General features: G+C 36.8%; 1 protein-coding gene across 1 annotated transcript in view; it reads left to right on the top strand.

Annotated features, from left to right (window-relative positions):
* The window catches only part of LOC141152961 (coxsackievirus and adenovirus receptor homolog), a 106,588-nt gene that overhangs the window by 35,847 nt on the left and 45,997 nt on the right, over positions 1-24,744 (top strand). The window contains exons 2-5 of the mRNA XM_073637620.1: positions 13,509-13,678; positions 13,773-13,977; positions 15,442-15,600; positions 15,880-16,002. Coding sequence (XP_073493721.1) covers positions 13,509-13,678; positions 13,773-13,977; positions 15,442-15,600; positions 15,880-16,002 — 657 coding nt within the window. The remainder of the gene's footprint in view (positions 1-13,508; positions 13,679-13,772; positions 13,978-15,441; positions 15,601-15,879; positions 16,003-24,744) is intronic.

Here is a 24,744-nt window from a genome sequence, read left to right as displayed (position 1 = left end):
AATTCTCAGTATCTGTATTATTCTGTATATACACTGCACAATACCACTTCTCCTGTCCTGTATACTGGGTGTAATTCTCAGTATCTGTATTATTCTGTATATATACACTGCACAGTACCACTTCTCCTGTCCTGTATACTGGGTGTAATTCTCAGTATCTGTATTATTCTGTATATATACGCTGCACAGTACCACTTCTCCTGTCTTCTATACTGGGTGTAATTCTCAGTACCTGTATTATTCTGTATATATACGCTGCACAGTACCACTTCTCCTGTCCTGTATACTGGGTGTAATTGTCAGTATCTGTATTATTCTGTATATATACACTGCACAGTACCACTTCTCCTATCCTGTATACTGTGTGTAATTGTCAGTATCTGTATTATTCTGTATATATACACTGCACAGTACCACTTCTCCTGTCCTGTATACTGGGTGTAATTGTCAGTATCTGTATTATTCTGTATATACGCAGCACAGTACCACTTCTCCTGTCTTCTATACTGGGTGTAATTCTCAGTACCTGTATTATTCTGTATATATACACTGCACAGTACCACTTCTCCTGTCCTGTATAATGGATGTAATTCTCAGTATCTGTATTATTCTGTATATACACTGCACAGTACCACTTCTCCTATCCTGCATACTGGGTGTAATTCTCAGTATCTGTATTATTCTGTATATATACACTGCACAGTACCACTTCTCCTGTCCTGTATACTGGGTGTAATTCTCAGTATCTGTATTATTCTGTATATATACACTGCACAGTACCACTTCTCCTGTCCTGTATACTGGGTGTAATTCTCAGTACCTGTATTATTCTGTATATATACACTGCACAGTACCACTTCTCCTGTCCTGTATACTGGGTGTAATTCTCAGTATCTGTATTATTCTGTATATATACACTGCACAGTACCACTTCTCCTGTCCTGTATACTGGGTGTAATTCTCAGTATCTGTATTATTCTGTATATACGCAGCACAGTACCACTTCTCCTGTCTTCTATACTGGGTGTAATTCTCAGTACCTGTATTATTCTGTATATATACGCTGCACAGTACCACTTCTCCTGTCCTGTATACTGGGTGTAATTGTCAGTATCTGTATTATTCTGTATATATACACTGCACAGTACCACTTCTCCTGTCCTGTATACTGGGTGTAATTGTCAGTATCTGTATTATTCTGTATATATACAGTACAGACCAAAAGTTTGGACACACCTTCTCATTTAAAGATCTTTCTGTATTTTCATGACTATGAAAATTGTACATTCACACTGAAGGCATCAAAACTATGAATTAACACATGTGGAATTATATGCTTAACAAAAAAGTGTGAAACAACTGAAAATATGTCTTATATTCTAGGTTCTTCAAAGTAGCCACCTTTTGCTTTGATGACTGCTTTGCACACTCTTTGCATTCTCTTGATGAGCTTCAAGAGGTAGTCACTGGAAATGGTTTTCACTTCACAGGTGTGCCCTGTCAGGTTTAATAAGTGGGATTTCTTGCCTTATAAATGGGGTTGGGACCATCAGTTGTGTTGTGCAGAAGTCTGGTGGATACACAGCTGATAGTCCTACTGAATAGACTGTTAGAATTTGTATTATGGCAAGAAAAAAGCATCAAAGTAAAGAAAAACGAGTGGCCATCATTACTTTAAGAAATGAAGGTCAGTCAGTGCGAAAAATTGGGAAAACTTTGAAAGTGTCCCCAAGTGCAGTTGCAAAAACATCAAGCGCTACAAAGAAACTGGTTCACATGAGGACCGCCCCAGGAAAGGAAGACCAAGAGTCACCTCTGCTTCTGAGGATAAGTTTATCTGAGTCACCAGCCTCAGAAATCGCAGGTTAACAGCAGCTCAGATTAGAGACCAGGTTAATGCCACACAGAGTTCTAGCAGCAGACACATCTCTTCAACAACTGTTAAGAGGAGACTTTGTGCAGCAGGCTTTCATGGTAAAATAGCTGCAATGAAATCACTGCTAAGGACAGGCAACAAGCAGAAGAGACTTGTTTGGGCTAAGGAACACAAGGAATGGACATTAGACCAGTGGAAATCTGTGCTTTGGTCTGATGAGTCCAAATTTGAGATCTTTGGTTCCAACCACCGTGTCTTTGTGCGGTGCAGAAAATGTGAACAGATGGACTCTACAAGCCTGGTTCCCACTGTGAAGCATGGAGGAGGAGGTGTGATGGTGTGAGGGTGCTTTTCTGGTGACACTGTTGGGGATTTATTCAAAATTGAAGGCATACTGAACCAGCATGGCTACCACAGCATCTTGCAGCTTCATGCTATTCCATCCGGTTTGCGTTTAGTTGGATCATCATTTATTTTTCAACAGGACAATGACCCCAAGCACACCTCCAGGCTGTGTAAGGGCTATTTGACCGAGAAGGAGAGTGATGGGGTGCTACGCCAGATGACCTGGCCTCCACAGTCACCAGACCTGAACCCAATCGAGATGGTTTGGGGTGAGCTGGACCGCAGAGTGAAGGCAAAAGGGCCAACAAGTGCTAAGCATCTCTGGGAACTCCTTCAAGATTGTTGGAAGATCATTTCCGGTGACTACCACTTGAAGGTCATCAAGAGAATGCCAAGAGTGTGCAAAGCAGTCATCAAAGCAAAAGGTGGCTACTTTGAAGAACCAAGAATATAAGACATATTTTCAGTTGTTTCACACTTCTTTGTTAAGTATATAATTTCACATGTGTTAATTCATAGTTTTGATGCCTTCAGTGTGAATGTACAATTTTCATAGTCAAGAAAATACAGAAAATCTTTAAATGAGAAGGTGTGTCTAAACTTTTGGTCTGTACTGTACACTGCACAGTACCACTTCTCCTGTCCTGTATACTGGGTGTAATTGTCAGTATCTGTATTATTCTGTATATACGCAGCACAGTACTGCTTCTCCTGTCCTGTATACTGGGTGTAATTCTCAGTACCTGTATTATTCTGTATATATACACTGCACAGTACCACTTCTCCTATCCTGTATACTGGGTGTAATTCTCAGTATCTGTATTATTCTGTGTATATACACTGCACAGTACCACTTCTCCTGTCCTGTATACTGTGTGTAGTTCTCAGCATCTATATTATTCTGTATATATACACTGCACAGTACCTCTTCTCCTGTCCTGTATACTGGGTGTAATTCTCAGTATCTGTATTATTCTGTATATATACACTGCACAGTACCACTTCTCCTGTCCTGTATACTGGGTGTAATTCTCAGTATCTGTATTATTCTGTATATACGCAGCACAGTACCACTTCTCCTGTCCTGTATACTGGGTGTAATTCTCAGTACCTGTATTATTCTGTATATATACACACTGCACAGTACCACTTCTCCTGTCCTGTATACTGGATGTAATTCTCAGTATCTGTATTATTCTGTATATATACACTGCACAGTACCAATTCTCCTGTTCTGTATACTGGATGTAATTCTCAGTATCTGTATTATTCTGTATATATACACTGTACAGTACCACTTCTCCTGTCCTGTATACTGGGTGTAATTCTCAGTATCTGTATTATTCTGTATATATACACTGTACAGTACCACTTCTCCTGTCCTGTATACTGGGTGTAATTCTCAGTATCTGTATTATTCTGTATATATACACTGCACAGTACCACTTCTCCTGTCCTGTATACTGGGTGTAATTCTCAGTATCTGTATTATTCTGTATATATACACTGCACAGTACCACTTCTCCTGTCTTCTATACTGGGTGTAATTCTCAGTACCTGTATTATTCTGTATATATACACTGTACAGTACCACTTCTCCTGTCCTGTATTCTGGGTGTAATTCTCAGTGTCTGTATTATCCTCTATATATACACTGTACAGTACCACTTCTCCTGTCCTGTATACTGGGTGTAATTCTCAGTATCTGTATTATTCTGTATATATACACTGCACAGTACCACTTCTCCTGTCTTCTATACTGGGTGTAATTCTCAGTACCTGTATTATTCTGTATATATACACTGCACAGTACCACTTCTCCTGTCCTGTATAATGGATGTAATTCTCAGTATCTGTATTATTCTGTATATACACTGCACAGTACCACTTCTCCTGTCCTGTATACTGGGTGTAATTCTCAGTATCTGTATTATTCTGTATATATACACTGCACAGTACCACTTCTCCTGTCCTGTATACTGGGTGTAATTCTCAGTATCTGTATTATTCTGTATATATACACTGCACAGTACCACTTCTCCTGTCTTCCATACTGGGTGTAATTCTCAGTACCTGTATTATTCTGTATATATACGCTGCACAGTACCACTTCTCCTGTCCTGTATACTGGGTGTAATTGTCAGTATCTGTATTATTCTGTATATATACACTGCACAGTACCACTTCTCCTATCCTGTATACTGGGTGTAATTGTCAGTATCTGTATTATTCTGTATATATACACTGCACAGTACTACTTCTCCTGTCCTGTATACTGGGTGTAATTCTCAGTATCTGTATTATTCTGTATATATACGCAGCACAGTACCACTTCTCCTGTCCTGTATACTGGGTGTAATTCTCAGTATCTGTATTATTCTGTATATATACACTGCACAGTACCACTTCTCCTGTCCTGTACACTGGGTGTAATTGTCAGTATCTGTATTATTCTGTATATACACAGCACAGTACTGCTTCTCCTGTCCTGTATACTGGGTGTAATTCTCAGTACCTGTATTATTCTGTATATATACACTGCACAGTACCACTTCTCCTATCCTGTATACTGGGTGTAATTCTCAGTATCTGTATTATTCTGTGTATATACACTGCACAGTACCACTTCTCCTGTCCTGTATACTGTGTGTAGTTCTCAGTATCTGTATTATTCTGTGTATATACACTGCACAGTATCACTTCTCCTGTCCTGTATACTGGGTGTAGTTCTCAGTATCTATATTATTCTGTATATATACACTGCACAGTACCTCTTCTCCTGTCCTGTATACTGGGTGTAATTCTCAGTATCTGTATTATTCTGTATATACGCAGCACAGTACCACTTCTCCTGTCCTGTATACTGGGTGTAATTCTCAGTATCTGTATTATTCTGTATATATACACTGCACAGTACTACTTCTCCTATCCTGTATACTGGGTGTAATTCTCAGTATCTGTATTATTCTGTATATATACACTGCACAGTACCACTTCTCCTGTCTTCTATACTGGGTGTAATTCTCAGTACCTGTATTATTCTGTATATATACACTGCACAGTACCACTTCTCCTGTCCTGTATACTGGGTGTAATTCTCAGTACCTGTATTATTCTGTATATATACACTGCGCAATACCACTTCTCCTGTTCTCTATACTGGGTGTAATTCTCAGTACCTGTATTATTCTGTATATATACACTGCACAGTACCACTTCTCCTGTCCTGTATACTGGGTGTAATTCTCAGTACCTGTATTATTCTGTATATATACACTGTACAGTACCACTTCTCCTGTCCTGTATACTGGGTGTAATTCTCAGTACCTGTATTATTCTGTATATATACACTGCACAGTACCACTTCTCCTGTTCTCTATACTGGGTGTAATTCTCAGTACCTGTATTATTCTGTATATATACACTGCACAGTACCACTTCTCCTGTCCTGTATACTGGGTGTAATTCTCAGTACCTGTATTATTCTGTATATATACACTGCACAGTACCACTTCTCCTGTTCTCTATACTGGGTCTAATTCTCAGTACCTGTATTATTCTGTATATATACACTGCACAGTACCACTTCTCCTGTTCTCTATACTGGGTGTAATTCTCAGTACCTGTATTATTCTGTATATATACACTGCACAGTACCACTTCTCCTGTCCTGTATACTGGGTGTAATTCTCAGTACCTGTATTATTCTGTATATATACACTGCACAGTACCACTTCCCCTGTCCTGTATACTGGGTGTAATTCTCAGTATCTGTATTATTCTGTATATTCAGTGCACATTACCACTTCTCCTGTCCTGTATACTGGGTGTAATTCTCAGTATCTGTATTATTCTGTATATTCAGTGCACATTACCACTTATCCTGTCCTGTATACTGGGTGTAATCCTCAGTATCTGTATTATTCTGTATATATACACTGCACAGTACCACTTCTCCTGTCCTGTATACTGGGTTTAATTCTCAGTATCTGTATTATTCTGTATATATACACTGCACAGTGCCACTTCTCCTGTCCTGTATACTGGGTGTAATTCTCAGTATCTGTATTATTCTGTATATACGCAGCACAGTACCACTTCTCCTGTCCTGTATACTGGGTGTAATTCTCAGTATCTGTATTATTCTGTATATATACACTGCACAGTACTACTTCTCCTATCCTGTATACTGGATGTAATTCTCAGTATCTGTATTATTCTGTGTATATACACTGCACAGTACCACTTCTCCTGTCCTGTATACTGTGTGTAGTTCTCAGTATCTGTATTATTCTGTGTATATACACTGCACAGTACCACTTCTCCTGTTCTGTATACTGGGTGTAGTTCTCAGTATCTATATTATTCTGTATATATACACTGCACAGTACCTCTTCTCCTGTCCTGTATACTGGGTGTAATTCTCAGTATCTGTATTATTCTGTATATACGCAGCACAGTACCACTTCTCCTGTCCTGTATACTGGGTGTAATTCTCAGTATCTGTATTATTCTGTATATATACACTGCACAGTACTACTTCTCCTATCCTGTATACTGGGTGTAATTCTCAGTATCTGTATTATTCTGTATATATACACTGCACAGTACCACTTCACCTGTCTTCTATACTGGGTGTAATTCTCAGTACCTGTATTATTCTGTATATATACACTGCACAGTACCACTTCTCCTGTCTTGTATACTGGGTGTAATTCTCAGTACCTGTATTATTCTGTATATATACACTGCGCAGTACCACTTCTCCTGTTCTCTATACTGGGTGTAATTCTCAGTACCTGTATTATTCTGTATATATACACTGCACAGTACCACTTCTCCTGTCCTGTATACTGGGTGTAATTCTCAGTACCTGTATTATTCTGTATATATACACTGTACAGTACCACTTCTCCTGTCCTGTATACTGGGTGTAATTCTCAGTACCTGTATTATTCTGTATATATACACTGCACAGTACCACTTCTCCTGTTCTCTATACTGGGTGTAATTCTCAGTACCTGTATTATTCTGTATATATACACTGCACAGTACCACTTCTCCTGTCCTGTATACTGGGTGTAATTCTCAGTACCTGTATTATTCTGTATATATACACTGCACAGTACCACTTCTCCTGTTCTCTATACTGGGTGTAATTCTCAGTACCTGTATTATTCTGTATATATACACTGCACAGTACCACTTCTCCTGTCCTGTATACTGGGTGTAATTCTCAGTACCTGTATTATTCTGTATATATACACTGCACAGTACCACTTCTCCTGTTCTCTATACTGGGTCTAATTCTCAGTACCTGTATTATTCTGTATATATACACTGCACAGTACCACTTCTCCTGTTCTCTATACTGGGTGTAATTCTCAGTACCTGTATTATTCTGTATATATACACTGCACAGTACCACTTCTCCTGTCCTGTATACTGGGTGTAATTCTCAGTACCTGTATTATTCTGTATATATACACTGCACAGCACCACTTCCCCTGTCCTGTATACTGGGTGTAATTCTCAGTATCTGTATTATTCTGTATATTCAGTGCACATTACCACTTCTCCTGTCCTGTATACTGGGTGTAATTCTCAGTATCTGTATTATTCTGTATATTCAGTGCACATTACCACTTATCCTGTCCTGTATACTGGGTGTAATCCTCAGTATCTGTATTATTCTGTATATATACACTGCACAGTACCACTTCTCCTGTCCTGTATACTGGGTTTAATTCTCAGTATCTGTATTATTCTGTATATATACACTGCACAGTGCCACTTCTCCTGTCCTGTATACTGGGTGTAATTCTCAGTATCTGTATTATTCTGTATATACGCAGCACGGTACCACTTCTCCTGTCCTGTATACTGGGTGTAATTCTCAGTATCTGTATTATTCTGTATATATACACTGCACAGTACTACTTCTCCTATCCTGTATACTGGATGTAATTCTCAGTATCTGTATTATTCTGTGTATATATACACTGCCCAGTACCACTTCTCCTGTCTTCTATACTGGGTGTAATTCTCAGTACCTGTATTATTCTGTATATACACACTGCACAGTACCACTTATCCTGTCCTGTATACTGGGTTTAATTCTCAGTATCTGTATTATTCTGTATATATACACTGCACAGTGCCACTTCTCCTGTCCTGTATACTGGGTGTAATTCTCAGTATCTGTATTATTCTGTATATTCAGTGCACATTACCACTTCTCCTGTGCTATATACTGGATGTAATTCTCAGTATCTGTATTATTCTGTATATACACTGCACAGTACCACTTCTCCTGTCCTGTATACTTGGTGTAATTCTCAGTATCTGTATTATTCTGTATATATACACTGCACAGTACCACTTCTCCTGTCCTGTATACTGGGTGTAGTTCTCAGTATCTATATTATTCTGTATATATACACTGCACAGTACCACTTCTCCTGTTCTGTATACTGGGTGTAATTCTCAGTATCTGTATTATTCTGTATATACACTGCACAGTACCACTTCTCCTGTCCTGTATACTGGGTGTAATTCTCAGTATCTGTATTATTCTGTATATACACTGCACAGTACCACTTCTCCTGTCCTGTATACTTGGTGTAATTCTCCTTATCTGCATTATTCTGTATATATACACTGCACAGTACCACTTCTCCTGTCCTGTATATCGGGTGTAATTCTCAGTATCTGTATTATTCTGTATATATACACTGCACAGTATCACTCCTCCTGCATATATACACTGCACAGTACCACTTCTCCTGTCCTATATATATATATATATATATATATGCATTGCACAGTACCACTGCTCCTGTCCTGTATACTGGGTGTAATTCTCAGTATCTGTATTATTCTGTATATATACACACTGCACAGTACCACTTCTCCTGTTCTGTATACTGGATGTAATTCTCAGTATCTGTATTATTCTGTATATACACAGTACAGACCAAAAGTTTGGACACACCTTCTCATTTAAAGATTTTTCTGTATTTTCATGACTTTGAAAACTGTACATTCACACTGAAGGCGTCAAAACTATGAATTAACACATGTGGAATTATATACTTAACAAAAAAGTGTGAAACAACAGAAAATATGTCTTATATTCTAGGTTCTTCAAAGTAGCCACCTTTTGCTTTGATGACTGCTTTGCACACTCTTGGCATTCTCTTGATGAGCTTCAAGAGGTAGTCACCGGAAATGGTCTTCCAACAATCTTGAAGGAGTTCCCAGAGATGCTTAGCACTTGTTGGCCCTTTTGATTTCACTCTGCGTTCCAGCTCACCCCAAACCATCTCGATTGGGTTCAGGTCTGGTGACTGTGGAGGCCAGGTCATCTGGCATAGACACCCCATCACTCTCCTTCTTGGTCAAATAGCCCTTACACAGCCTGGAGGTGTGCTTGGGGTCATTGTCCTGTTGAAAAATAAATGATGGTCCAACTAAACGCAAACCGGATGGAATAGCATGCCGCTGCAAGATGCTGTGGTAGCCATGCTGGTTCAGTATGCCTTCAATTTTGAATAAATCCCCAACAGTGTCACCGCAAAGCACCCCCACACCATCACACCTCCTCCATGCTTCACGGTGGGAACCAGGCATGTAGAGTCCATCCGTTCACCTTTTCTGCGTCGCACAAAGACACGGTGGTTGGAACCAAAGATCTCAAATTTAGACTCATCAGACCAAAGCAAAGATTTCCACTGGTCTAATGTCCATTCCTTGTGTTCTTTTGCCCAAACAAGTCTCTTCTGCTTGTTGCCTGTCCTTAGCAGTGGTTTCCTAGCAGCTATTTTACCATGAAGGCCTGCTGCACAAAGTCTCCTCTTAACAGTTGTTGTAGAGATGTGTCTGCTGCTAGAACTCTGTGTGGCATTGACCTGGTCTCTAATCTGAGCTGCTGTTAACCTGCGATTTCTGAGGCTGGTGACTCGGATAAACTTATCCTCAGAAGCAGTGGTGACTCTTGGTCTTCCTTTCCTGGGGCGGTCCTCATGTGAGCCAGTTTCTTTGTAGCGCTTGATGGTTTTTGCAACGGCACTTGGGGACACTTTCAAAGTTTTCTCAATTTTTCGCACTAACTGACCTTCATTTCTTAAAGTAATGATGGCCACTCGTTTTTCTTTACTTAGCTGCTTTTTGCTTGCCATAATACAAATTCTAACAGTCTGTTCAGTAGGACTATCAGCTGTGTATCCACCTAACTTCTGCACAACACAACTGATGGTCTCAACCCCATTTATAAGGCAAGAAATCCCATTAAACCTGACAGGGCACACCTGTGAAGTGAAAACCATTTCCGGTGACTACCTCTTGAAGCTCATCAAGAGAATGCCAAGAGTGTGCAAAGCAGTCATCAAAGCAAAAGGTGGCTACTTTGAAGAACCTAGAATATAAGGCATATTTTCAGTTGTTTCACACTTTTTTGTTAAGTATATAATTCCACATGTGTTAATTCATAGTTTTGATGCCTTCAGTGTGAATGCACAATTTTCATAGTCATGAGAATACAGAAAAATCTTTAAATGAGAAAGTGTGTCCAAACTTTTGGTCTGTACTGTATATACACTGCACAGTACCACTTTTCCTGTCCTGTTTACTGGGTGTATTTCTCAGTATCTGTATTATTCTATATATATACACTGCACAGTACCACTTCTCCTGTCCTGTATACTGGGTGTAATCCTCAGAATCTGTATTATTCTGTATATATACACTGCACAGTACCACTTCTCCTGTCCTGTATACTGGGTGTAATTCTCTGTATCTGTATTATTCTGTATATATACACTGCACACTACCACTTCTCCTGTCCTGTGTACTGGGTGTAATTCTCAGTATCTGTATTATTCTGTATATATACACTGCACAGTACCACTTCTCCTGTCCTGTATACTGGGTGTAATTCTCAGTATCTGTATTATTCTGTATATATACACTGCACACTACCACTTCTCCTGTCCTGTATACTGGGTGTAATTCTCTGTATCTGTATTATTCTGTATATATACACTGCACACTACCACTTCTCCTGTCCTGTGTACTGGGTGTAATTCTCAGTATCTGTATTATTCTGTATATATACACTGCACAGTACCACTTCTCCTGTCCTGTATACTGGATGTAATTCTCAGTATCTGTATTATTCTGTATATATACACTACACAATACCACTTCTCCTGTCCTGTATACTGGGTGTAATTCTCAGTATCTGTATTATTCTGTATATATACACTGCACAGTACCGCTTCTCCTGTCCTGTATACTGGGTGTAATTGTCAGTATCTGTATTATTCTGTATATATACACTGCACAGTACCACTACTCCTGTCCTGTATACTGGGTGTAATTCTCAGTATCTGTATTATTCTGTATATATACACTGCACAGTACCACTTCTACCCTCCTGCCTTTCAGGTTTATCACCAACCTCCTTGTCTTTGCTCCCATCTCACAAGGTGCCTGTGGCCTCTGGCACTGTTCATGTTGTGACATGGATATTACACGAGAAATGAAATCATAGACGAGATATGTCATATATAATGACTTCTCTCCTGCTACATTTATGAATCATGGCACAAGGCAAAAATTGATTTCACCATAAATAATTCCTAATTTATAACAAGTTTAAAGCTGCCCTCTCTTCAGATAGTTGTTTATCCAGTACTGTTCCTGATTAACGTATCTTATACTCCAGTCACCTTCCAGGCTCCATTTAGAATTCTAGTTGCCCTTTCCGGAGAAAAACAAATCCACCTTTCTCTTGCTGTTTCCTCGGAAGTAATGTATTTACATAGACACTGTGGTGTCGCCAGTGTGAGCGAGATCATTAGCAAACAAGCGCACGTGCGTATGTATGAGACGTAAACAGCGATGAGGAACGATCAACATGAGATAGAGATCAAGCTATTCACATGCCTGGCACAGATGCCAGGTGGAACCGCACAGGTACTGGAATGCCAGCTAATAGCTCCAATTACAATAGTTTTCATGGTTGTCACCCACTTTCCCAAGCTCATAGTTGCCAACTCTCATGGAGTGTCCTGGAGGCTCTTGGATAAAGGGCTAACCTCCTAGAGTCTCATAAAAGTTGCCAAATCTCCTGGCAGCCATGGAAGCCTCCTGGAAAGCAGAGCTCCTGGGATATGTATTTTTTTGCATAATGCTGGCATGCTCCATCATCAGATGGAGCCCCTGCATCCAAACACACTTTCGGGAACAATAAAGTGAGGCATGGCAGGGATGTTACCTAAAAGGGGATGTAGAAAACATTGAAAACATTTTCCCACTCAATGTACCCCTGAAAAAGCATCCTTATAAGATGCCAAGTATGCCTAAACTTCTGTACATCAACTTTGCCTTGTTGGCCATCCATGCCCTGGCTGTAAAAGCTTGAGTGGCAGCATAACCCTTGGGGATCGTTGATGGTGTCTGTGACAGTTGTCACCTGGTTAGTCACAATTTCATTTTTTTTTGTGTGTAAGATCACAATTATCTCAGGGGACCAATATTTTTATTTTTATCCAGTGGGCACGCCTTACAGAAACTGGTGTTCAGTGGTAGGTGTTGTCCCAATGACATCCTCCTCTCACAGTAGGGCGTGTGTGTGACAAGAGATACCGATCATGTCGGGCTGGATAGAGTGCGTGTAATACAACACATTCCTGGGCTCACGTTCATCGCATGTGAGGACACCTCTCCTAGAAGATCCGTCAAGACAGTGATGCTGGATGATTTCGACTTGTCAACGTCCTGGGACTTTTCTATGACGTCATCACGTCACTGTGTGAATTTGTTTCATAAAAAAAAAAAAATCAAAAATCTGTTGCTAGAACTGATACCAAGATTTTCACGTCCTTACTGGAAGACTTCACATCCAAACTGAAGTGATGGGTGCAGTTATCTGTGTCACCTCAAAAATCCACAGAAAATACAGTACATAGATGAGACGCTGATCCCAAACCAGGCTCGGTGTCGGTGGATATCCCTGTTATGGCACAATATGGCATCTGAAAATGAGTCAACTTCTGACTCAATTAGAAGGAATAACCCCATACTATAAAGTATTTCTGCAAATATTAGCTATCACTGGAGTTTCTGCATAGATGTGACTCTGAACCCCCTCAGTGGTGAATTATTAATGTATTATAGCAGCAACGTCCTCCTGGTATACAGTATATACTACACATCTGTCTTTTATAGTATCGTAGTGATCAAGAGATTTTGAAGTTTTGATTTTGTGTTTCTTCTTAAATAGCTTTACTGGGTGCCCTTACTATACAAGAGCAAAGTACTGAGACCATTCTCCTACCTAAAGGAGAAAGCGTGCTGCTAGGCTGTACTTATGTCATAGACCCTTCAGAAACTGGAGCTTTGGATATTGAGTGGTCTCAGATGAACCCAGACAGCACAGGACTGGATAAAGTGGTGAGTATCTTTATAAACATTAACCAATAGATTATTTTTTTCTTGATGGTATCGGAGTGTCTGTTCTGATGAAACGTGTCCATTTCTCCACCAGATTCTCACCTACATGGACAATATTGTGGTGCCAAAAGGTCCTTCCAGCCTAATGAACAGACTGCATTTTAAAAATGCAAATCCTAGTCAAGGCGATGCCTCCATAACAATTACCTATCTGGAAGTAGGAGACTCTGGGACCTTCCAGTGCAAAGTGAAGAAGAACCCTGGAGTGGCCTCAAGGAAAGTTACATTAGTTGTCCAAGGTAAAATATAGTGTATGAGATGTGTACAAAGGTGGTGGACCATCATAGCCAATGATCTTCAACTCCAAGTTAGGAATGTTTACATTGCTTGGTCTTTTAAGAACTTTCTTCTTTTCTCATAGAAGCTCAACCTAACTTTTTAGGAATTGATAATGATGGTCCATTTGTAATGGGGACCTTCTGTAGGCAAAAACTAAACTTCGGAAAGTGGGGTTAAGGGCGCTAGTGGATATAGTCAGTATTACTTGCAGCAAGTAGTGGGGGGCACCATATACCCCATAGGTAAGGAAATAAAACATTTTTTAGAGGACTACTTCGCTAGTGAACTGAGTTCAGGAAAGATACAAGAGAATTGGTTGATAAAAACAATTTATTAAGTTTAAAAGTAAAAAAATTTTTTGAGAGCAATAATTAAAATACATAAATATGGATGGTAAATTGCATGGGCAGCAATAAGGGGGAGAGGGAAGGAGAATCTTAGCTGGAGAATCTTTAGCTGTTGACAATATGAGGTACCACTGTATTGAGGGCTGGGGTTCACTTTAGTGGGTCTTCCTGAGTGATCCAACCGTGTGGGTACCCGTGAAGGGTATATATAATTGCTATAATAAGCTGTTTCGGACAAGTTATCAGATTACCTTTTTGGGAAGTGGACCGTATATACCTGAAGCACAATTAGGTGGTGTGTATGTTCTATTTGAGAGTAGGTAGGCGTCTCTGATAAGCTGTATACAGGGCGACCAGCTGAAAGGGAGAAAGTAACAGGATTAAGGGGCGTTGTGTGGTCCCTCTTTTAGTACAGTCATCTAGATAATTACCTGTTTCCTAGTTGGCTGAAGAGTGGGTTTTGATTATTGATCCTGGTGTTCCGGGGAGCCACTAGTGTTTGTATGGCTAGAGGGGTGGTTTACTGTAGGGACTAAATGATAATATTAGGTATAATCTGGACGGATAGACATGTACCTGACAAAACATATAATACACATTTGCGATAGGGTAAAATACGTTACCAGTAGGGAAATGACGATTGATTAGGTGAACTCTAGGGGTTCAGTTCTACCCAACGGCTTGTTCTATGGTAAATGTGTTCATCTGGTCAGGCTCCCATGATGGACACCACAACTAAGAGAAATACTCATTGCAATACATATTCCCCTTCTTCCTGTGTTTCACAAATCTCTACCCTGGGAACTCTTTCTTCTAAAAGTTACGCATTGGTGAGTCATGAGTAGAATTCATGATGCATCTGTGAGGACAGAAGTAGAGCCCGTGGTGTTTTTGGTGTAAGGATGATATTATGCGGAACAGGGTAAACTTAACTTACAATTTTCAATCTATGGTTCAATTCCAACCAGTTGTCTCTATGTGAAAGTCAAAACTCTTGTCCTGACCAATCCCACAACATATCATTTCACGAAGATCTGAAATGGTGTAATTGATGGACTCTTTTCTATCTTCTTCCAGAGGTCCCCTCGAATCCTCGTTGTTTCATCGAAGGTGATCATAGCAAGGGAAGCGACGCCATTTTGAAGTGCAAACCAAGTGAAGGAACCCCACCCTTGACTTACAAATGGGAGAAGATAGCTGGGTCCCCCAATCCAGCCACCCCCGTTCTGAACATGGGTAGGTTATAGAGTTGATTGATGATAATGTGAAGCCCTGGAGCCCTCTGGTGGAATAAGGTCTGACCTTTAGCCAATGGTGCAGATCCTATTTGGACAAGCAATGGGGTGATATATTAAAAAATATAGAGTTACATGATAAAGCTGTCACAATAGCAGTCCCATCATGCTTTGCTCATTACTTGTAGCTGTAGTTATATAACATTCTTTGAATTTTGTATAAAGTCAAGTCTCTCATTGTGGATTTTCTAATGTGAGATATATTCTTGTTTCCATACAGCTCCTTTGACCGGAGATTTACTAATCAAAAATATCTCTGAGGTGTATGCAGGAGTATACCAATGTACGGTGGGAAACAGAGTGGGAAGTGGACAATGTGTGGTTGACCTAACTATAACAGCAGGTGAGAATAAACAGTACATACACGGACGCATAATATTGGTTATATTCTTGTACATAGGAGCAGAATTATAGTAGTTATATTCTTGTACATAGGAGCAGAATTATAGCAGTTATATTCTAGTACATAGGGGCAGTATTATAGTAGTTATATTCTTGTACATAGGAGCAGTATTATAGTAGTTATATTCTAGTACATAGAGGGCAGTATTATAGTAGTTATATTCTTGTACATAGGAGCAGTATTATAGTAGTTATATTCTTGTACATAGGGGGCAGAATTATAGTAGTTATATTCTTGTACATAGGGGCAGTATTATAGTAGTTATGTTCTTGTACATAGGGGCAGTATTATAGTAGTTATATTCTTGTATATAGGGGCAGTATTATAGTAATTATATTCTTGTACATAGGGACAGTATTATAGTAGTTATATTCTTGTACATAGGAGCAGTATTATAGTAGTTATATTCTTGTACATAGGAGCAGTATTATAGTAGTTATATTCTTGTACATAGGGAGCAGTATTATAGTAGTTATATTCTTGTACATAGGAGCAGTATTATAGTAGTTATATTCTTGTACATAGGAGCAGTATTATAGTAGTTATATTCTTGTACATAGGAGCAGAATTATAGTAGTTATATTCTTGTACATAGGAGCAGTATTATAGTAGTTATATTCTTGTACATAGGAGCAGTATTATAGTAGTTATATTCTTGTACATAGGGAGCAGTATTATAGTAGTTATATTCTTGTACATAGGGGGCAGTATTATAGTAGTTATATTCTTGTACATAGGGGCAGTATTATAGTAGTTATATTCTTGTACATAGAGGCAGTATTATAGTAGTTATATTCTTGCACATAGGATCAGTATTATAGTAGTTATATTCTTGTACATAGGGGTCAGTATTATAGTAGTTATATTCTTGTACATAGGGGCAGTATTATAGTAGTTATATTCTTGTACATAGGAGCAGAATTATAGTAGTTATATTCTTGTACATAGGAGCAGAATTATAGCAGTTACATTCTTGTACATAGGGGGCAGTATTATAGTAGTTATATTCTTGTACATAGGGGCAGTATTATAGTAGTTATATTCTTGTACATAGGGGCAGTATTATAGTAGTTATATTCTTGTACATAGGGGCAGTATTATAGTAGTTATATTCTTGCACATAGGATCAGTATTATAGTAGTTATATTCTTGTACATAGGGGTCAGTATTATAGTAGTTATATTCTTGTACATATGGATCAGTATTATAGTAGTTATATTCCTGTACATAGGGAGCAGTATTATAGTTGTTATATTCTTGTACATAGGGGCAGTATTATAGTAGTTATATTCTTGTACATAGGGGCAGTATTATAGTAGTTATATTCCTGTACATAGGGAGCAGTATTATAGTAGTTATATTCTTGTACATAGGGGCAGTATTATAGTAGTTATATTCTTGTACATAGGGGCAGCATTATAGTAGTTATATGCTTGTACATAGGGGCAGTATTATAGTAGTTATATTCTTGTACATAGGGGGCAGTATTATAGTAGTTATATTCTTGTACATAGGGGGCAGTATTATAATAGTTATATTCTTGTACATAGGGAGCAGTATTATAGTAGTTATATTCTTGTACATAGGGGGCAGTATTATAGTAGTTATATTCTTGTACATAGGGGCAGTATTATAGTAGTTATATTCTTGTACATAGGAGCAGAATTATAGTAGTTATATTCTTGTACATAGGGAGCAGTATTATAGTAGTTATATTCTTGTACATAGGGAGCAGTATTATAGTAGTTATATTCTTGTACATAGGGAGCAGTATTATAGTAGTTATATTCTTGTACATAGGGAGCAGTATTATAGTAGTTATATTCTTGTACATAGGGAGCAGTATTATAGTAGTTATATTCTTGTACATAGGAGCAGAATTATAGCAGTTATATTCTTGTACATAGGAGCAGAATTATAGCAGTTATATTCTTGTACATAGGAGCAGTATTATAGTAGTTATATTCTTGTACATAGGGGGCAGTATTATAGTAGTTATATTCTTGTACATAGGGGCAGTATTATAGTAGTTATATTCTTGTACATAGAGGCAGTATTATAGTAGTTATATTCTTGCACATAGGATCAGTATTATAGTAGTTATATTCTTGTACATAGGGGTCAGTATTATAGTAGTTATATTCTTGTACATAGGGGCAGTATTATAGTAGTTATATTCTTGTACATAGGAGCAGAATTATAGTAGTTATATTCTTGTACATAGGAGCAGAATTATAGCAGTTATATTCTTGTACATAGGGGGCAGTATTATAGTAGTTATATTCTTGTACATAGGGGCAGTATTATAGTAGTTATATTCTTGTACATAGGGGCAGTATTATAGTAGTTATATTCTTGTACATAGGGGCAGTATTATAGTAGTTATATTCTTGCACATAGGATCAGTATTATAGTAGTTATATTCTTGTACATAGGGGTCAGTATTATAGTAGTTATATTCTTGTACATAGGGAGCAGTATTATAGTAGTTATATTCCTGTACATAGGGAGCAGTATTATAGTTGTTATATTCTTGTACATAGGGGCAGTATTATAGTAGTTATATTCTTGTACATAGGGGCAGTATTATAGTAGTTATATTCCTGTACATAGGGAGCAGTATTATAGTAGTTATATTCTTGTACATAGGGGCAGTATTATAGTAGTTATATTCTTGTACATAGGGGCAGCTTTATAGTAGTTATATGCTTGTACATAGGGGCAGTATTATAGTAGTTATATTCTTGTACATAGGGGGCAGTATTATAGTAGTTATATTCTTGTACATAGGGGGCAGTATTATAATAGTTATATTCTTGTACATAGGGAGCAGTATTATAGTAGTTATATTCTTGTACATAGGGGGCAGTATTATAGTAGTTATATTCTTGTACATAGGGGCAGTATTATAGTAGTTATATTCTTGTACATAGGAGCAGAATTATAGTAGTTATATTCTTGTACATAGAGAGCAGTATTATAGTAGTTATATTCTTGTACATAGGGAGCAGTATTATAGTAGTTATATTCTTGTACATAGGGAGCAGTATTATAGTAGTTATATTCTTGTACATAGGGAGCAGTATTATAGTAGTTATATTCTTGTACATAGGGAGCAGTATTATAGTAGTTATATTCTTGTACATAGGGAGCAGTATTATAGTAGTTATATTCTTGTACATAGGGAGCAGTATTATAGTAGTTATATTCTTGTACATAGGGAGCAGTATTATAGTAGTTATATTCTTGTACATAGGGAGCAGTATTATAGTAGTTATATTCTTGTACATAGGGAGCAGTATTATAGTAGTTATATTCTTGTACATAGGGGCAGTATTATAGTAGTTCTATTCCTGTACATAGGGGCAGTATTATAGTAGTTATATTCTTGTACATAGGGAGCAGTATTATAATAGTTATATTCCTGTACATAGGGAGCAGTATTATAGTAGTTATATTCCTGTACATAGGAGCAGTATTATAGTAGTTATATTCTTGTACATAGGAGCAGTATTATGGTAGTTATATTCTTGTACATAGGGAGCAGTATTATAGTAGTTATATTCTTGTACATAGGGGGCAGTATTATAGTCGTTATATTCTTGTACATAGGGGCAGCATTATAGTAGTTATATTCTTGTACATAGGGGCAGTATTATAGTAGTTATATTCTTGTACATAGGGGGCAGTATTATAATAGTTATATTCTTGTACATAGGGAGCAGTATTATAGTAGTTATATTCTTGTACATAGGGGCAGTATTATAGTAGTTATATTCTTGTACATAGGAGCAGAATTATAGTAGTTATATTCTTGTACATAGGGGCAGTATTATAGTAGTTATATTCTTGTACATAGGGGCAGTATTATAGTAGTTATATTCCTGTACATAGGGAGCAGTATTATAGTAGTTATATTCTTGTACATAGGGGCAGTATTATAGTAGTTATATTCTTGTACATAGGGGCAGCTTTATAGTAGTTATATGCTTGTACATAGGGGCAGTATTATAGTAGTTATATTCTTGTACATAGGGGGCAGTATTATAGTAGTTATATTCTTGTACATAGGGGGCAGTATTATAATAGTTATATTCTTGTACATAGGGAGCAGTATTATAGTAGTTATATTCTTGTACATAGGGGGCAGTATTATAGTAGTTATATTCTTGTACATAGGGGCAGTATTATAGTAGTTATATTCTTGTACATAGGAGCAGAATTATAGTAGTTATATTCTTGTACATAGAGAGCAGTATTATAGTAGTTATATTCTTGTACATAGGGAGCAGTATTATAGTAGTTATATTCTTGTACATAGGGAGCAGTATTATAGTAGTTATATTCTTGTACATAGGGAGCAGTATTATAGTAGTTATATTCTTGTACATAGGGAGCAGTATTATAGTAGTTATATTCTTGTACATAGGGAGCAGTATTATAGTAGTTATATTCTTGTACATAGGGAGCAGTATTATAGTAGTTATATTCTTGTACATAGGGAGCAGTATTATAGTAGTTATATTCTTGTACATAGGGAGCAGTATTATAGTAGTTATATTCTTGTACATAGGGAGCAGTATTATAGTAGTTATATTCTTGTACATAGGGGCAGTATTATAGTAGTTCTATTCCTGTACATAGGGGCAGTATTATAGTAGTTATATTCTTGTACATAGGGAGCAGTATTATAATAGTTATATTCCTGTACATAGGGAGCAGTATTATAGTAGTTATATTCCTGTACATAGGAGCAGTATTATAGTAGTTATATTCTTGTACATAGGAGCAGTATTATAGTAGTTATATTCTTGTACATAGGGAGCAGTATTATAGTAGTTATATTCTTGTACATAGGGGGCAGTATTATAGTCGTTATATTCTTGTACATAGGGGCAGCATTATAGTAGTTATATTCTTGTACATAGGGGCAGTATTATAGTAGTTATATTCTTGTACATAGGGGGCAGTATTATAATAGTTATATTCTTGTACATAGGGAGCAGTATTATAGTAGTTATATTCTTGTACATAGGGGCAGTATTATAGTAGTTATATTCTTGTACATAGGAGCAGAATTATAGTAGTTATATTCTTGTACATAGGGAGCAGTATTATAGTAGTTATATTCTTGTACATAGGGAGCAGTATTATAGTAGTTATATTCTTGTACATAGGGGCAGTATTATAGTAGTTATATTCTTGTACATAGGAGCAGAATTATAGTAGTTATATTCTTGTACATAGGGAGCAGTATTATAGTAGTTATATTCTTGTACATAGGGAGCAGTATTATAGTAGTTATATTCTTGAACATAGGGAGCAGTATTATAGTAGTTATATTCTTGTACATAGGGAGCAGTATTATAGTAGTTATATTCTTGTACATAGGGAGCAGTATTATAGTAGTTCTATTCTTGTACATAGGGGCAGTATTATAGTAGTTCTATTCCTGTACATAGGGGCAGTATTATAGTAGTTATATTCTTGTACAGAGAGGCAGTATTATAGTAGTTATATTCTTGTACATAGGAGCAGAATTATAGTAGTTATATTCTTGTACATAGGGAGCAGTATTATAGTAGTTATATTCTTGTACATAGGGAGCAGTATTATAGTAGTTATATTCTTGTACATAGGGAGCAGTATTATAGTAGTTATATTCTTGTACATAGGGAGCAGTATTATAGTAGTTATATTCTTGTATATAGGGAGCAGTAATATAGTAGTTATATTCTTGTACATAGGGAGCAGTATTATAGTAGTTATATTCTTGTACATAGGGGCAGTATTATAGTAGTTCTATTCCTGTACATAGGGGCAGTATTATAGTAGTTATATTCTTGTACATAGGGGTCAGTATTATAGTAGTTATATTCTTGTACATAGGGGCAGTATTATAGTAGTTATATTCTTGTACATAGGGGCAGTATTATAGTAGTTATATTCTTGCACATAGGATCAGTATTATAGTAGTTATATTCTTGTACATAGGGTCAGTATTATAGTAGTAATATTCTTGTACATAGGGGCAGTATTATAGTAGTTATATTCTTGTACATAGGGGCAGTATTATAGTAGTTATATTCCTGTACATAGGGAGCAGTATTATAGTTGTTATATTCTTGTACATAGGGGCAGTATTATAGTAGTTATATTCCTGTACATAGGAAGCAGTATTATAGTAGTTATATTCTTGTACATAGGGGCAGTATTATAGTAGTTATATTCTTGTACATAGGGGCAGCATTATAGTAGTTATATGCTTGTACATAGGGGCAGTATTATAGTAGTTATATTCTTGTACATAGGGGTCAGTATTATAGTAGTTATATTCTTGTACATAGGGAGCAGTATTATAGTAGTTATATTCCTGTACATAGGGAGCAGTATTATAGTTGTTATATTCTTGTACATAGGGGCAGTATTATAGTAGTTATATTCTTGTACATAGGGGCAGTATTATAGTAGTTATATTCCTGTACATAGGGGCAGCATTATAGTAGTTATATGCTTGTACATAGGGGCAGTATTATAGTAGTTATATTCTTGTACATAGGGGGCAGTATTATAGTAGTTATATTCTTGTACATAGGGGGCAGTATTATAATAGTTATATTCTTGTACATAGGGAGCAGTATTATAGTAGTTATATTCTTGTACATAGGGGGCAGTATTATAGTAGTTATATTCTTGTACATAGGGGCAGTATTATAGTAGTTATATTCTTGTACATAGGAGCAGAATTATAGTAGTTATATTCTTGTACATAGGGAGCAGTATTATAGTAGTTATATTCTTGTACATAGGGAGCAGTATTATAGTAGTTATATTCTTGTACATAGGGAGCAGTATTATAGTAGTTATATTCTTGTACATAGGGAGCAGTATTATAGTAGTTATATTCTTGTACATAGGGAGCAGTATTATAGTAGTTATATTCTTGTACATAGGAGCAGAATTATAGCAGTTATATTCTTGTACATAGGAGCAGAATTATAGCAGTTATATTCTTGTACATAGGAGCAGTATTATAGTAGTTATATTCTTGTACATAGGGGGCAGTATTATAATAGTTATATTCTTGTACATAGGGGCAGTATTATAGTAGTTATATTCTTGTACATAGAGGCAGTATTATAGTAGTTATATTCTTGCACATAGGATCAGTATTATAGTAGTTATATTCTTGTACATAGGGGTCAGTATTATAGTAGTTATATTCTTGTACATAGGGGCAGTATTATAGTAGTTATATTCTTGTACATAGGAGCAGAATTATAGTAGTTATATTCTTGTACATAGGAGCAGAATTATAGCAGTTATATTCTTGTACATAGGGGGCAGTATTATAGTAGTTATATTCTTGTACATAGGGGCAGTATTATAGTAGTTATATTCTTGTACATAGGGGCAGTATTATAGTAGTTATATTCTTGTACATAGGGGCAGTATTATAGTAGTTATATTCTTGCACATAGGATCAGTGTTATAGTAGTTATATTCTTGTACATAGGGGTCAGTATTATAGTAGTTATATTCTTGTACATAGGGAGCAGTATTATAGTAGTTATATTCCTGTACATAGGGAGCAGTATTATAGTTGTTATATTCTTGTACATAGGGGCAGTATTATAGTAGTTATATTCTTGTACATAGGGGCAGTATTATAGTAGTTATATTCCTGTACATAGGGAGCAGTATTATAGTAGTTATATTCTTGTACATAGGGGCAGTATTATAGTAGTTATATTCTTGTACATAGGGGCAGCTTTATAGTAGTTATATGCTTGTACATAGGGGCAGTATTATAGTAGTTATATTCTTGTACATAGGGGGCAGTATTATAGTAGTTATATTCTTGTACATAGGGGGCAGTATTATAATAGTTATATTCTTGTACATAGGGAGCAGTATTATAGTAGTTATATTCTTGTACATAGGGGGCAGTATTATAGTAGTTATATTCTTGTACATAGGGGCAGTATTATAGTAGTTATATTCTTGTACATAGGAGCAGAATTATAGTAGTTATATTCTTGTACATAGGGAGCAGTATTATAGTAGTTATATTCTTGTACATAGGGAGCAGTATTATAGTAGTTATATTCTTGTACATAGGGAGCAGTATTATAGTAGTTATATTCTTGTACATAGGGAGCAGTATTATAGTAGTTATATTCTTGTACATAGGGAGCAGTATTATAGTAGTTATATTCTTGTACATAGGGAGCAGTATTATAGTAGTTATATTCTTGTACATAGGGAGCAGTATTATAGTAGTTATATTCTTGTACATAGGGAGCAGTATTATAGTAGTTATATTCTTGTACATAGGGAGCAGTATTATAGTAGTTATATTCTTGTACATAGGGAGCAGTATTATAGTAGTTATATTCTTGTACATAGGGGCAGTATTATAGTAGTTCTATTCCTGTACATAGGGGCAGTATTATAGTAGTTATATTCTTGTACATAGGGAGCAGTATTATAATAGTTATATTCCTGTACATAGGGAGCAGTATTATAGTAGTTATATTCCTGTACATAGGAGCAGTATTATAGTAGTTATATTCTTGTACATAGGAGCAGTATTATAGTAGTTATATTCTTGTACATAGGGAGCAGTATTATAGTAGTTATATTCTTGTACATAGGGGGCAGTATTATAGTCGTTATATT

Source organism: Phyllobates terribilis, unplaced genomic scaffold, assembly GCF_046119375.1.
Source record: "Phyllobates terribilis strain yellow unplaced genomic scaffold, ASM4611937v1 Scaffold_7__3_contigs__length_470593459, whole genome shotgun sequence".
NCBI lineage: Eukaryota > Metazoa > Chordata > Amphibia > Anura > Dendrobatidae > Phyllobates > Phyllobates terribilis.
Note: the sequence above shows the minus strand (reverse complement) of the source record. Positions and strands in the feature narration are given on the sequence as shown.